This window comes from Phalacrocorax aristotelis, chromosome 8 (genome assembly GCF_949628215.1).
Source record: "Phalacrocorax aristotelis chromosome 8, bGulAri2.1, whole genome shotgun sequence".
Classification (NCBI taxonomy): domain Eukaryota; kingdom Metazoa; phylum Chordata; class Aves; order Suliformes; family Phalacrocoracidae; genus Phalacrocorax; species Phalacrocorax aristotelis.
The window spans coordinates 30,788,283-30,802,360 of NC_134283.1; the positions used below are offsets into that span (position 1 = coordinate 30,788,283).

A 14,078-nucleotide genomic window follows, 5' to 3' on the forward strand; every position below is an offset into this window, starting at 1 on the left:
AAAATCCTCCCATTAGCCATGGAGCCTGGCATTAGTTTCACCTTGCAGCCATTGGAAGCAGGGGACAGGTTCATTTGCATTTTTATTAAATCGTCATTTACACCCTCCCCTTAAACTACATTTTAGGCCTTGGGTTGTCCTTGGCCAGCCCTAACAATACGATGAGGCATCACTATAGCTCATTTGCCAGGCACATAGGTTGGAGGGCTGGAAATGCTGCAGTATTTTAGGTGGCTGCTGTTGGAAAGGTGTTTGATGTTGTGTTTCACAAATGAGTTTGGCTCACTTGTGCTTTTGTGCAAGATGTTGCTTCTGTAGAGGCAGCTGCCAGCAAGAGGAAGGATGTGCAGGTTAATAAATTTCAGCTTGATGGCTGTTCAAAACCAGAGCCGGAAAAGCAGCTGGTAAATAACATACAATTTTTTTCCTGTTTCATTGTACACAAAATACCACTTTGGCATTGTCTGGGGCCAACTTAATCTGCTCCATTTCTGCAGAAAGGATTGTTGTATCTGAAGAATATTGATTAGGTGGTTTTGTATGGAAATGGGTCACTAAAGTGAATACTAGAAGATGTGCTGTCAACAGAAGACATAAGTGCTGACTGTGGCACGTTGTCTGCCCTCTGCCAATAGTGTTGGCACGTTACGGACTGGGTCTCTAACGGGTGTCGCAGGTTTAGGTACTGGTTCTGGGCAATGCCTTAGTTCCTGCATCTGTCCTGGATGTTCATTGTGTTACATGTGTATTTTTAAGATAAATTGACAATGAAACAATGTTTTTTTCCATAACATGGCAGATAAATATGTCCAATGGAATGGAAAGATCTGGAAAAGTGAAATATTGGAGCAGGTTGTCTTCTTTCAAAATCAATAGATTTCTTGTCTTTACCATGGGTAAGGGAAGGACTGAGTCCCTCTGCCTGGTTCTGTGAAGTACCCAGCTGTGGCTGAAAAATGTGTTTTCCTCAATGATGAATCAATTTTGTCCGTAGGCATGTAGATGTACAAGACAGCTTTTACATGAATAGGCTTAAATTACTCCAGTTTCTCACTTGGAGAAATAAAATTCTGTTCAGCAAAGTTTACAGCAGTGAAACACAGGGCCATGCCATTTGCAGGCAGTCTAAGTATGGAAATCTTCAAGTTGTAAAGATAACAAAAGGTAAAGTTAGAACCAATATGAAAGGGTATATAAACCAAGCCTTGTTAAGAACTTTCCGAAGCGTATTCAGTTAAAATATTGATCTACCCTAATGATAATTCAGTCTCTGCTCTTGAGCAAGCAACAGAGAAGTGAAATACAATATATTTCATTAGCAACAATCCATAAAATACACATGTGCATGCAAGTATGTCAGATTCTGTGATTGTTTTTCTTTGTAAAGGTAAGCCACTATTTATTTTGTCTGATATATAAAATGTGCCTATCATATGGGCTAAGCAAATAGAGATGATGTTTTGCATGAAAATGCAAAATTAGGTAGTTATTATAACCTGGACCTACTTTGGAGTAAGATTACCACAGGTGCTTCTACGAGACCCGTACTATTGGGCTGTTGATGGCTGTTGATTGGGCTATTGGGCTATTGATGGCTGTTAAAGCAGCCATCAAACTATGACCCGAGGCAAGTTCTAAATCAGAAAGTGCTACTTTGCATTCCTCCAGTTTTAAACATATTGCTAGAAAAACAGCTAAGCAAATGCAGAAGCATGTTCTGCTCCAGCTAAACAGTGCAAGTGATCTTCAGCCTAGGACACAGCTCGCTGCAGCTGTCTGGCATGGAAGGTATTAATCCAGGGCTGATTTCAACAAGTACTGGAGATTAAAAAAAAAAAAAAAAAAAAAAAAAGATAATTAGTTCTCATTTATCAGTACCTGCAAGCAGGAGAAACCTCCTGCTTTAGTTACTGAGTCCACCTAAGTGGTAAGGACAGATAATCCAACAGAAGAGATTGTTATTTGAGATCCAGGATAATAAATTTGGACGTATTTGCTAAGGTGCAGTGCTCAGTATTCAGCTGTATGGTACCCAGACCCTGAGGTGGGTGCCTCCACTGAGCAGGGCAGGGCTTATTTCCAGCTCAGAAGGGATGCTCTAAGCAACAGCTGTATCTCAGCTCTGCTTCAGCTGGTCACATGTGTCACCTGAGCTGGGGAGGTGACCACACACATCCCCTGCACTGTCTGCAGTCAGTCCCTAGGTCTGTTTGTGCACTTGCAAATCGGAGGAGAAGAAAATTCACTTCAAACCAGTGGCATGCCTGTTTCCTACACTAAGATCTCTCAGGGTGTCCAGAAAGTAAGCAAGGCAAAACTGAAGAAAAACGTGATGTGAGATAAAATATCTTAGCATCATGCTTTCCTAATAAAGCTTTACATTTGCATGTGTGTATCTATGTATATACACTTTTGCTTGCCCTCACTGCCATAAAGTGAGCTTCAGTTTAATAAAATTGCAGTGTTTATAAATGCAAGGGCTCATGTTTCATACAGTGACATCTCTGAAGAGCTGGGAGGGACTGAGCCAGTGTGCTAATGAAAATGTAAATAAGAGGAAATACAATATATATGATAAAAGGCAAGGGCAGATAAGGAAGTGACAATCTCCTTTTTTGCCACTGAGGTTACTGTGGTTAATTTAGAGAGTGTCAGAGAACGGAAGAAAGAGATTTAAGAGAGCTGACTGAAGAGAAAACACTGAAAGGAAACAAATGACAACAAAATTTTTCGGGGGTGGGGGGGTGGGGACTTCTGAGTTGGAAACGATAGATTTGTACAGAAAAGGAGAGTTTGTGTCCTTGAGTCTCCAGCTGCAGGTGCCCTCCAGCTCTGAGGTCTGTGCTATGCCCACTGCAGGATTTTACCAGGAAGGGAGGAGGGATAAGCAGAGGCTGTGCTGAAGGGCAATCTTTGAATATGGGATAACAACTGAGAAAAGTTTGAATGTAAATATCTGATGAACACAAGGGAGGGAATGTTTGGTCTGTGAGGCCTATTAATGTGAAATAGTTACTCCTAAAATAAGTTTTGTCTTTTAAAGCATAAATTATTGTGAAACACCACAGAAAATAGCTCTTCATTGGCAAGTGATAGACAACATGAACAATAAGTCTGTCTTGAATTTATTTTCTGCAGTGAGGCTCCAAGGAATGCCTAGGGCTGCTCTGTTGCATCAGAGTGTGTTTCACTGAAGAAACATTTTTAGTGTGTATTTACTGGAAAGTTGTTGGTCTGGTGTCGTTTTCAGTGCTCCCTTGGCCAGATCTGAAGCTTCACAAGTTCTTTTGCTAAGTTTCAAAATATTTCCTTTGGGAAAGAAAGAGGAAGCAAATGAAAGGATTAAACCACAGGGAACCATCAGATCCAATGACGGTTACAGGCTCTATCATAAGGACAGGCAGGGTAGAAGAGGTGGAGGAGTTGCACTCTACATCAAGGAACACCTTGAATGTATTGAAGTCAACTATGGTGATTGCGACTGCTCTATTGAATGCCTCTTGGTTAAAGTCAAAGGGGTCATCTCCAAGCAGGACCTCACAGTAAGCATCTGCTATTGACCTCCTAACCATGATGACGATGCTGATGAATTGATACTTGGGGCGCTAAAGAAAGCTTCTGGCCCACAGAACCTGGTCCTGATGAGGGACTTAACTACCCAGACATCTGCTGGAAGAACAATATGGCAGCTCGCATGTCATCCACCAAGTTCCTGGAATGGATAGAGGACTGTTTCCTGATACAAATGTGAGATGTGCCAACCAGGAAGGAGGCGCTGCTGGACTTGCGATTCACAAACCGAGAAAGCCTGCTTTGTAATATCTTGGTTAGTGATAGCCTTGGCTGCAGCGACCACAATATTGTAGAGTTCAGGATCCTGCTGAGTGTGCTGAAGGTCAGCTCTAAGACAAGGGTTCTGGGTTTTAGAAGAGAAAATTTCAGTTCACTCAGGGCTCAGTTGGGAGGGATTCGATGGGAAGCTTCCATGGATGACAAAGGAGCTAGTGAGTGCTGGGAGTTCTTCAAGAACTCTCTATTGGAAGCACAAAGCCAATTTATCCCCTACGAAGGAAAGGGAAATAAGTGGAGCAAGAGGCCCCCATGGCTCAACCATGACCTCCTGGGTCTACTCAAATCCAAAAGGGAAGCATACCAGAGATGGAGAAGTGGAGGATTATCTGTCGAGAGCTACAAGGGCATTGCCAGAGTGTGCAGAGATGCAGTTAGAAAAGCAAAAGCCCAGCTCAAATTAAACTGGCTGTAGATGTGAAAAATAACAAGAAAGGTTTCTTCAGACGTGTCAACCATAAGCAGAAAAAGAAGGAAAACATAGGCCCACTGTTAAACAGAAAAGGAGAGTCAATCACCAATGATGCTGAAAAGGCAGAGGTCCTCAACACCTTCTTCACCTCTGTCTTTACCAGCACTGTCGGGTCCCAAGCTTTGGGAATGAAATTGCTGGTTGATCCAAACAGTGACCCACCATCAGTGAAGGAAGACTTAGTATATGAATTACCACAGGAGCTTGACCCCTACAAATCAATGGGCCCTGATGACATCCACCCGAGGGTGTTGAGAGAGCTGGCTGACATCATCGCAAGGCCACTCTCCATAATCTTCGAGGAGTCATGGAGAACAGGGGATGTCCCAGAGGACCGAAGGAAGGCAAATGTTACCCCTATCTACAAGTAAGGCTCGAGGGAAGATCTGGGTAACTATAGGCCCATCAGCCTTACTTCAATCCCTGGGAAAGTTATGGAATGAATCCTCCTGAGGGCCATCACAAGTCAAATGAAGCACGTGATTGGGAAAAGCCAACATGGCTTCACTAAAGGCAGATCGTGCTTGACAAATCTGGTTGCCTTCTATGACAACGTGATTTGCCTGGTTGACATGGGGCAGGCAGTGGACATCGTCTACCTAGACTTCTCCAAGGCCTTTGATACAGTTCCCACAGTCTCCTGCTGGAGAAATTAATGCATTATGGCCTAGACAAGTGGTCTGTGGAGTGGGTGGGGAACTGGCTGACAGGCTGCACCCAAAGGGTGGTGGTAAATAGCTCCTTTTCCAAGTGGCAACCTGTCACAAGTGGAGTCCCCCAGGGATCAATATTGGGCCCAATGTTATTCAACACCTTTATAAGTGATCTGGATGATGGGATCAAGTGTAGCCCAATGAATTTGGCTGACAACACCAAGTTGAGAGGGGAAGTAGACACTCCCGAAGGGAGAGCTGCTCCACAGGGAGATCTGGATAGGCTGGAAGAGTAGGCCAGCAAGAACCTTATGAAGTTCAGCAAGGAGAAGTGTAAGGTCATGCACCTGGGAAAACACAATCCAGGAGTGCAGCACAGACTGGGATCCACCTGGCTGGAGAGCAGCTCTGTGGAAAGGGACCTGGGGGTCCTGGTGGACAGAAAGCGCAACATGAGCGAACAGTGTGCTGCTGCGACCAAGAAGGCCAACTGGACGCTGGGTTGCATCAAAAAGGGCATCACCAGCAGAGATAAAGAAGTCATTATCCTGCTCTACTCAGCGCTTGTCAGGCCGCACCTGGAGTACTGTGTGCAGTTCTGGTCCCCGCTATACAAAAAGGATGTGGACAGGCTGGAAGGGGCCCAGAGAAGGGCCACCAAGATGATCCAAGGACTGGGAAGCTGCCATACGAGGATAGGCTGGGAGAGCTGGGTTTGTTCAGCCTTGAGAAAAGGAGGCTTAGAGGGGATCTCATCACCATGTACCAGTACTTAAGGGGCAGCTCCAAAGAAGATGGAGACTCCCTTTTTGCACAGAGTCACATGGGGAGGACAAGGGGGAATGGACACAAGTTGCTCTTGGGGAGTTTCCAATTGGACACCAGAGGAAAAGTTTTCACAGTGAGGACAGTCACCATTGGAATAATTTCCCCAGGGAAGTGGTTGACTCGGCCACGTGGGACACCTTCAAGACTTGTCTGGACAGGGTGCTGGGCCATCTTGTCTAGAGTGTGCTCTTCCTAGAAAGGTTGGACTAGATGATCCCTGAGGTCCCTTCCAACCTGTGATTCTGTGAGATCCTCTTCAGAGGCAGAGGTTAATGCTGGTTCTGGAATAGAGAACAGAAGGGAAAAATAGTGTGTCCCTTAGAGAGGGAAGAATTTTTCATAATTTCTTTTCTGCAGTTTGTTATGAAGAAACAAACCACATTTCTCAGCAGAAGTAGAATCAAATCTACAACAATAATCTGGCTTCTCTTTAATATAAAAATATCTACCCCGTGGGACCAAAGCTCATGAACTGATTGCTGGAAAAAACTATTCCTGCAGGACAAGCTGAAAAAGATTAATTGCTCTCTTTTGAAATAACGACTCATTGAGGCTAGTATTGTCAAAAGACAATATATCGTCATTAAATTACAATGTTCACTGAGTAACATTTTATTCAAGAATGTTTTGAAAAAATAATTCCAAGACCCTAATTTTAGGTCTGCTCATATGAAGGACACCTAGATAAGCCAAACAACTAAGAGTTTTGAGCTGTAATTCTGCAGATTTTGTTTAAAGCTAGCATGGAGCTATAGAGGAACATTTCCATGAGTGAGACCTTTTCGTTAATTACTAACACAAATTCCACTAAGTGTTTTGGAAAACTGGTTGCTTAAGAAGTATATGGCAAATAAAATAGCCACAAAAAACTAGTCATAACAAAATGCTTTTGCAAGGAGCTTGGCTTTTCTTAGCTGGATCTTTCCTGCCTCTGTATAAACCATATGAGCAGCCACGTTGTAGGAAAGTAAATAAAACCAAGTATGAGAGTAATCCAACAGGCTGGCTTCCCTCACTAGCCTCATTGTTTATATGAGGTTGCATAGCTTATTTTTTTTCCTTCCTTTCTGTTGTATATTATAGGATATAAAGACTAGATGGCCCGTATTTTACACTTGTATTTTATATTAACTGAAGTTCTAAATAACTTCAGAGCAACTCAATCTATAGGAAACGTCAGTGAAAAGCTGGGCATGTTTAACTGCTTACAGAGAAGAGAAAGGCTCAGAGCCTAACTTGCCTATGTACTGCACAGCACAAAATGCTTGGCTTCCTATGGAAAAATGAAATTACTGTCAAGGTCGTGTGTAAACTGCTTATTGTATTGGGGAACAGCAGGGAAACGCAGGGGAAGGAGTCTGGGGTTACGTGCATTTTGTAAAGGGTTTTAGGTAACTTATGGTTAAGCAAAGGTAAACAAAATGGTATTTCCTATACAATGTGTGGATTAGTGATGAGTCTCCCTAACTCAGCTCCTTTCCAAATTGATTTCCTCTCCTTTTTTCGTTCATTCCTCTTCCCTCGTTGTAAGGAATTCCTTCCCTACTTTTTTCCTCCCTCCACAGCTGCTTCTACATTCCTTCATTTTGTGGCATGTCTATTTCAGAGAAAATGGCTTTTCCCCCTTATTTCACATTATCAATTGTTTTTCCTGTACCAGATATCCTTTTCCGTCCATTTCTGCTAACAGGAGCTATAATTTCTAAACTCTTCATTTTCCCTTTGTGTGGAGAAGGTGTCTCCTTCAGGCTTCTTCTGGCCACTTGCCAGCGTTCAGTAATATTTTCTGCATCGTAAATGGTTGTGATACTCTCCTGTCTCATGCTATAATAGTCTTTTACCTTTATTTCCTTGCTGTGGAAGGGACCTTGAACCCAGTATTTAGGCATGTATTATCACTGCTTAAGCCCCACAAATGCTGACTGAAGCTCCAGACAGAGGATTAGGAGGATGGTTCACCCCAAACTCACCAATAGTTCAACCCAATTTCATAATAATAAAACAATGAACCAGTGTTAATTAACCATCATCACTCACTTACGTGTATTGTTCCGTAATAACCTTCATATATATGTACAGAATTAATTAGCTTATTAAAAGATAGCTTTATTCCGGTCTGTTCTTTCACTGAGCCAGTCTGCTCTGAATTCATGCCGTTTGTCTATTCAGAGTGACACCATTTCCTTGCACATTTCTTGTGAAATCCTTGTCTTTCAGCAGGAATTACTACATTATATTTGTGCACAATAAACTGAAACTTTTTTATAGGGCAAAAGTTGTATGGTTTTGATAACAAAGGGAGTGTTAGTTTTTATGCAAAGCAACTTTTAGATGTAGATAGGATTTTCATGTGAGCTGAAACCTGCGTCTGGTCCTTGAAGTTTAAAGAATCTCAAATTGATGTACACTAAGCATCTGTATATATTTGGACGTTACCTATACTGCTGGAGAAATGGGCTTGACAGGTAAAGCACGCATCAAAAAAGAGGTGAGATTATGGTAATACGGGATGTGTTATGTCTCAAGTATTTTTCTTCCTTGCGGGAGAGTGATCTCTTGAATAAAATGCACATAAGTATTTTTCATTACTTATCTGTTTCCCCAAAAAGTCCATGTAAATGCAGGCTGGATTCATTACAGATTCAGGAACTGTGGGCATCTTTTGAATTTCTCCTAGGATTAAAGTGACCTTTAGTGTCTCCATAGCAAGCTTTTTGGTTAGCACACAGAAGAGTTTCCCTCACTGTTTACCCTCAGTATCATGTCGCTGTCTAATATGCTTAAGCATGTCTGCTGTCTCACTTATATTTGCACAGGTTTTTTTTAAAACTAGTACTTTGAAAGGCCTATTCCTCCATGCTATTTCAATATTTAGGTAAGAAATATCTGGTGTTGCCTTTTGGAGCAACCTATCTGATGCCTTCCCTTCTGTTCTCTACCAGTTTTGGCTTTGTGAATGGGGAGCTAATTGGCAGCCCAGTAAGAAATGTGAGCTATTGCTTTACTCATACGGCTTTTATTTTGCTTTCAAGAGGTTGAAAACTGTTATACAGATCAGTCCTGTTGATGGTTTCTTTTTTCTGTATTGCTCTTGAAATCCAGTCTGTCCTAGCCATCATGTTAATAGAGCAAAGGTAACAACCAAAATAAATATTTTCCTGTCTTCTCTTTCAGATAAAATTGAAGATGAATTAGAAATGACTACGGTGTGCCATAGACCCGAAGGACTGGAACAGCTTGAAGCGCAAACCAATTTCACTAAAAGAGAACTTCAAGTGCTTTACAGAGGATTTAAAAATGTAAGAACAATACCAAGTCTAGTATGTATGTCCCCCACCAGCCTCAACTGCTCAGCTGCATTTTGTATCATTCCCTTGCTAAACATTAGGAGTTTTGTGCTAGATCTCCCCAACCACAGCAAAAATGAGAACAATCTGTCTCTCCATCTAATATTTATGACACTGTAATCTGCCTAAAACTGGGTTTGGGTGAATATTCAGCACATAATAGTCTCATTAAATTTTTTCCCCAAATGTCAGTAAGCACATTGTAATTTTCTCAGTGCCAGTACTTCAAGATAACCTGCAAATGTTTTTATGGTTACTTATTTAAGTCTTGTTGTCAGTTCCTCATGTTCAAATACGAGTGGTACTGTTTGCTTGTGATTAGCTGCCCAGGATGTTTTTTTTTTATCCTTTCTATAGCTGGAGAAATCATCTTCTTGTAGCAGGATGTTATTAGAGCACATTAGGACTATAAGGTCCTGTGTAAATAGGGAATAAGGCTGGAGTGGCAGGAGCCAAAAAGAAATCAAAAGTAAACAGGTATCAAGACTGAGGAGAAAAGAGAGAAACTACAGGTTTAAGTGAGAGCAGGAAACATGCCAGTTGGCATGACTGCCTGAACAGAACAGCACCATGCTTGTCTATGTGAACCACCATCCAGCTATACCCTTGCTGGTAGTAGGGAGTCTGTGGCTCCATGAGCCTCAGCTTCTAGGTCACCTGCTGCTGCCTCTTAGGGACTCATCATAATAAATAGAAACAGGGAATTCTGAAGCTACATGGAGCAGATGTTTTATGGGCCTTAAAGAATGAATACTCATTACATGGTTGCCTGAGGGTCTGGATTTAGTCAACCAGGTGGTTCGTGCCAGCTGATATTTTTATGATGATTAATAGATCAGTATCAAGCCAGCTCAATAAACACAGTGTGGTTTTTAAGTTGTCTTGCAGGCCAGCTCCAGCATTTCACCTACTGTCAGAGTGAAATGCTGAAATTTCTTGGAGAAATACAGAAAGTCAACTCTGTTGGGTAAAAACTTGCCAAAAGAAAGCTAAGCTACCATAAATACAGGTAGTGTTGAGGGAAATCTGCTGGACATTGTGAAGGGCCTTTCTTTTTGACAGATTTCTGAAATTTGATTGAATCACATCTTCAATGTATATTTGACTTCCCCAAGGAGTCTGGTGGTTTCATCCTTTATTTCACTGTTTACCTAAGCAGGTCAAGGCATAGCTCAGCTTTCTATATTTCTCTGTTTGATGCATGTGTTATATTTGTACAGCCTTTGCTGCACATAGGAGGTCATTTCATATGTAAGTTTTCTAAACACTGAAGGCTGATATTCTGAAACCTCTTCATTCTTTGGACAGCCAGCAAGAAATCATATAGCTTTTGAGGGAGCTTGACAAGTTATTGTACAGTATAATATGACACGACTGCCTACGGAGGGAGACTAAACTCAGAGAGTTCTTAACTGCTGTGTTTTGCTAGCATCTCTGAAATGCTTTCTGTATTGATGTGTTTGGTGGGAATCCTGCGTGGGAGAGCACTGCTCCATGCTGAGAAGAGGAGCTGGCGCTGCCAGCATCTACTATGCAAAACAGAGAGGCAGCCTTGCAGTTCTCTCAGCAGGTCTGACATTTACCTCTTGCCCCTCCCAATTTTGCTATCATTTTGCAGTATGGAGGCATTATCTCCCAGGGCAAGAATAATGACAGACAAGTGCATTTAACTTGTGGCCTAAACCCTTTCCTAAGACCTCACTGAAGGTCTTGGTATTTGGGATCGCTGGCAAGATCTTGCTTTGTATAAGGTTGTTAGGACAAAGTCTGTTTTCCTCCATCTTCTCTGCACACAATGTGTGTGAAGCCTTAATATCTAAGATTTACATTGAAATGAAAGAGCAGCTTTAGCATTTGTAGCCTGTAAATCATGGTTTCAATGGGATAGGTAATTATGCACAGCAGGCAAACTGATTCAGCTGTTACCATATTTGCTATTGTACTGAACCGTCTGCTTTTTGGGATGATGTTACAGTGCCATCTGGAGATTCAAAATCCCTGTGGGAATGCAGTAATTTTCCTCTCTCTGGCTTGTACTTACTGCTTGCTCTGAGTGATTACACAGGTCCTGTTTAATCATGAGGCAACACCTGGATTATCACAGGGCCATTTACAGGCACTTGTAATGGACATGGAGAGAAGAGGCCCTGCTCAGCCTGGATGCAGGCACAGGAGCTGAAGGCTGGATGTTCATGAACATGGATGGTGTTTGGCCAAAGGCCGTTCAATGCAGTCTGGGGTAGCCTCCAGACTAGCACCCTGGCTGACCAGGGTCCTAATTCTCAGTACTTTTATTCCTGCTTTTTCTTAATCTCTGAAATCTGTTTCCCCAGTTGCTCCAAACCTTCCCAGTATCTTCCCAGTGTGATACTGGTCAGGTCTGGTGTTTCTGCACCAGACTGGTGGAGGCTTCCACCAAATTCAGACTGACCCTTTACCACCCAGAGAAGCAGAGCACGCTAACCAGGCCAGTGTCCATGCTGCCTGGCCAAATATCCTCTCTCTTTGCATTCCGCTTTCTTTTCAAGTTGTGGAAGGGTCCTGCTGTCCAACATCTCTTGATGCTAGGACCAAAAGTCCGCTTTTATCTTAGCAGTTATCTCTGTCCTGAAGGTGCATTCTGTGTTTTGTGGAATAGTCTATTCTGCACCTTGGAGCTGGCTGCTGTCAGGCTCGAGCCAGATTAATACAAGGCATTTGGCCTGATTGCTTTGGCTGCGGTTCTGCAAAAGCAAGGTAACAGAGACGTCAAAAACCAGCATAACCTCTGATTGATCTTGCCTTAGTTTAGCTTTACAAAAATAAAATGTGATACTTTCTGTCTATAATACATCAGTGGAGAGGATTGTTTGAGCTGAAATGCAGTAATGGCACAGGAACAAACTGGCCATCAATAGGCATAAGGTGGAATTGGAAAAGTTTCTGCTCCTCAGAGGAGAAAAATTTGGGGAACAGTTATAGAATGGGAGGGAGGAGAATAAGAAGCTGTTTTTAAGATTAAAATTGATAAATTGATGACTAGTAAACTGACCAACAACTACAGAGGTTTGAGCTCAGTAACTCAATACCTCCCATTCAGACTATGTTTCTAATGACTTACATGCTTTGGAATTTAGTGCATTGATTTAAAAGCATTGGGACCTTTATGGGATTTTTTCCTCAGTTCAGGGGGGTTCTGTGCTGTCAGGGGAAATGGTTGTTAGCTGCAAGGGATAATTTTCTGATAATAAATCAGAAAACAGACAACCCAAATAAGTGAGGACCTGTTGGAGACATTCTTACCTTTCTTTAGTGTGCGTATTTTAGCAAATCTGTAATGGAGAGTGGTATAAGATGTAATCGTCTGTAACACGTCAGGTTTTTGGAGACAAAAGCAAGCAGTAAGAGCAAGGTAGAAATGTTCTGATACTTTAATAATCCCCAAAATAGCTCCAAACTGGAAGAACAAAATAAAAGCAACAAAATTCGTGGGATGTGTGAACACTTAAAGACACAAATTTGGATTGTGGAATCTGAAGGACAATATGTTTGAGACTGTCTGTGGGCGGCTAACTTAATACCTCTGGTTTAGCAAAATATGACCCCTCAAGTACTCTTTTTCATGTTCTGGCCAAGTTACCTGAGAACAGTCTGATGGGCAGGTTATGTTTAGCCCCATTTCAGTTCTGCTGCTGATCCCTTCTTGTCCACATTGCACATCTTTGAAAGCAATCAATGAAGTTAATTTCTGATTCCGGCAGAAGAAAGAGCAGCAAATGCAACCTTTGTTTTATTTTCTTTTTTATTGTTGTTGTTTGGGTTCGTTTCTCTTTTTTTAACATGGGTTCAGCTCCTTTGTGGTTTAGTATCTTAAAAGAAGTCTGAGAGGGTGGATTCATGCACGTGACTTATGCTGTCAATGCCAGTGCTTGACAGCTAGCTTTTTGAAAATGAGGGGTTGTTTCTGTGCTTGGCAACAATACAAAAAAAATCTTCACTGTTCTTGTTGGACATTTTAAAAGAATTCATGGGTTAAAGAAATGACAGGGGTTACCTGAAATCTATCCCCCTGCCTTACGAATGTTATGGTGAAGGACTGTGTTTTTTCATACTGCTGAGAAATTTTTCTTGAATAAGTAAACCTTTGTCTTCAGTGGAATTTAAACTGATACTAAGCTTACCTGCTCCTTGTCACAAGAGAGATTCTTTTGAGTCAGCTGTACTAAGTTATACTGTAGCACTAATGAGGCCTCCTGAGCATTATTTGACTCATATAAAAACAAAATTGTGATCAATTAAGTGCAAATGAATTGGTACTAGCATATGTGTCTGAAAGCAATACAGTTACAGAGAGCTAAACAGGCTGATCAATGTCAGCACTGCCTCTCCCCAGCACTCCTGGAGGTTTGATGCAAGCTTTCATTTGGCTTCCAGATGGAGTATCAGAAGCAATAAGGATCATGTGGAATTTCAGAAAATTTAATCAGGCACAATGGCCAAAACTGCTTCAGGAGACTTTGCCTCTGCAAGGAGAGTGCCTGCAGCAGCTGCCTCTCCTCTGTGCTTGCCCTTCACAGACTTAAACTTCATTCTCAGGTTTGCTAGTGGTGGGCTGGGGCTTTTAGTAAACAAGGGCTATTAATACAGCATTGTGGAAGGTATACTGAAAATAATGATCAGTCCCTACATTTCTAAACTGTATTTAAGCATGGGAAGCGATGGTTCTTAGTGAAGATAATAGCTGTATTTATCAAGATGAGAGAAAGAAACACATCTTCACTTAGTGTGCTTGACCAGTAGCACTATGCTGGAAAGGATGGTTAGGTGCTGTGCTAGTCTGGGTTTTAAAAAGAATGACAACTTGGTCAAATACTCTGAAGTTCTGCAAAGGCCCAGTGTGGGTCTTGGAGCAGTGGCACTCCAGTGAAATTTCTACCCAAGAATGGCTGT

General features: G+C 42.0%; 1 protein-coding gene across 2 annotated transcripts in view; it reads left to right on the forward strand.

Moving 5' to 3' along the window:
- Positions 1 to 14,078, forward strand: part of KCNIP1 (potassium voltage-gated channel interacting protein 1) — a 299,356-nt gene that overhangs the window by 268,875 nt on the left and 16,403 nt on the right. For both annotated transcript variants that reach the window (XM_075102181.1, XM_075102179.1), the window contains exon 2: positions 8,977 to 9,101. In XM_075102181.1, the coding sequence (XP_074958282.1) occupies positions 8,977 to 9,101 (125 nt within the window). The remainder of the gene's footprint in view (positions 1 to 8,976; positions 9,102 to 14,078) is intronic.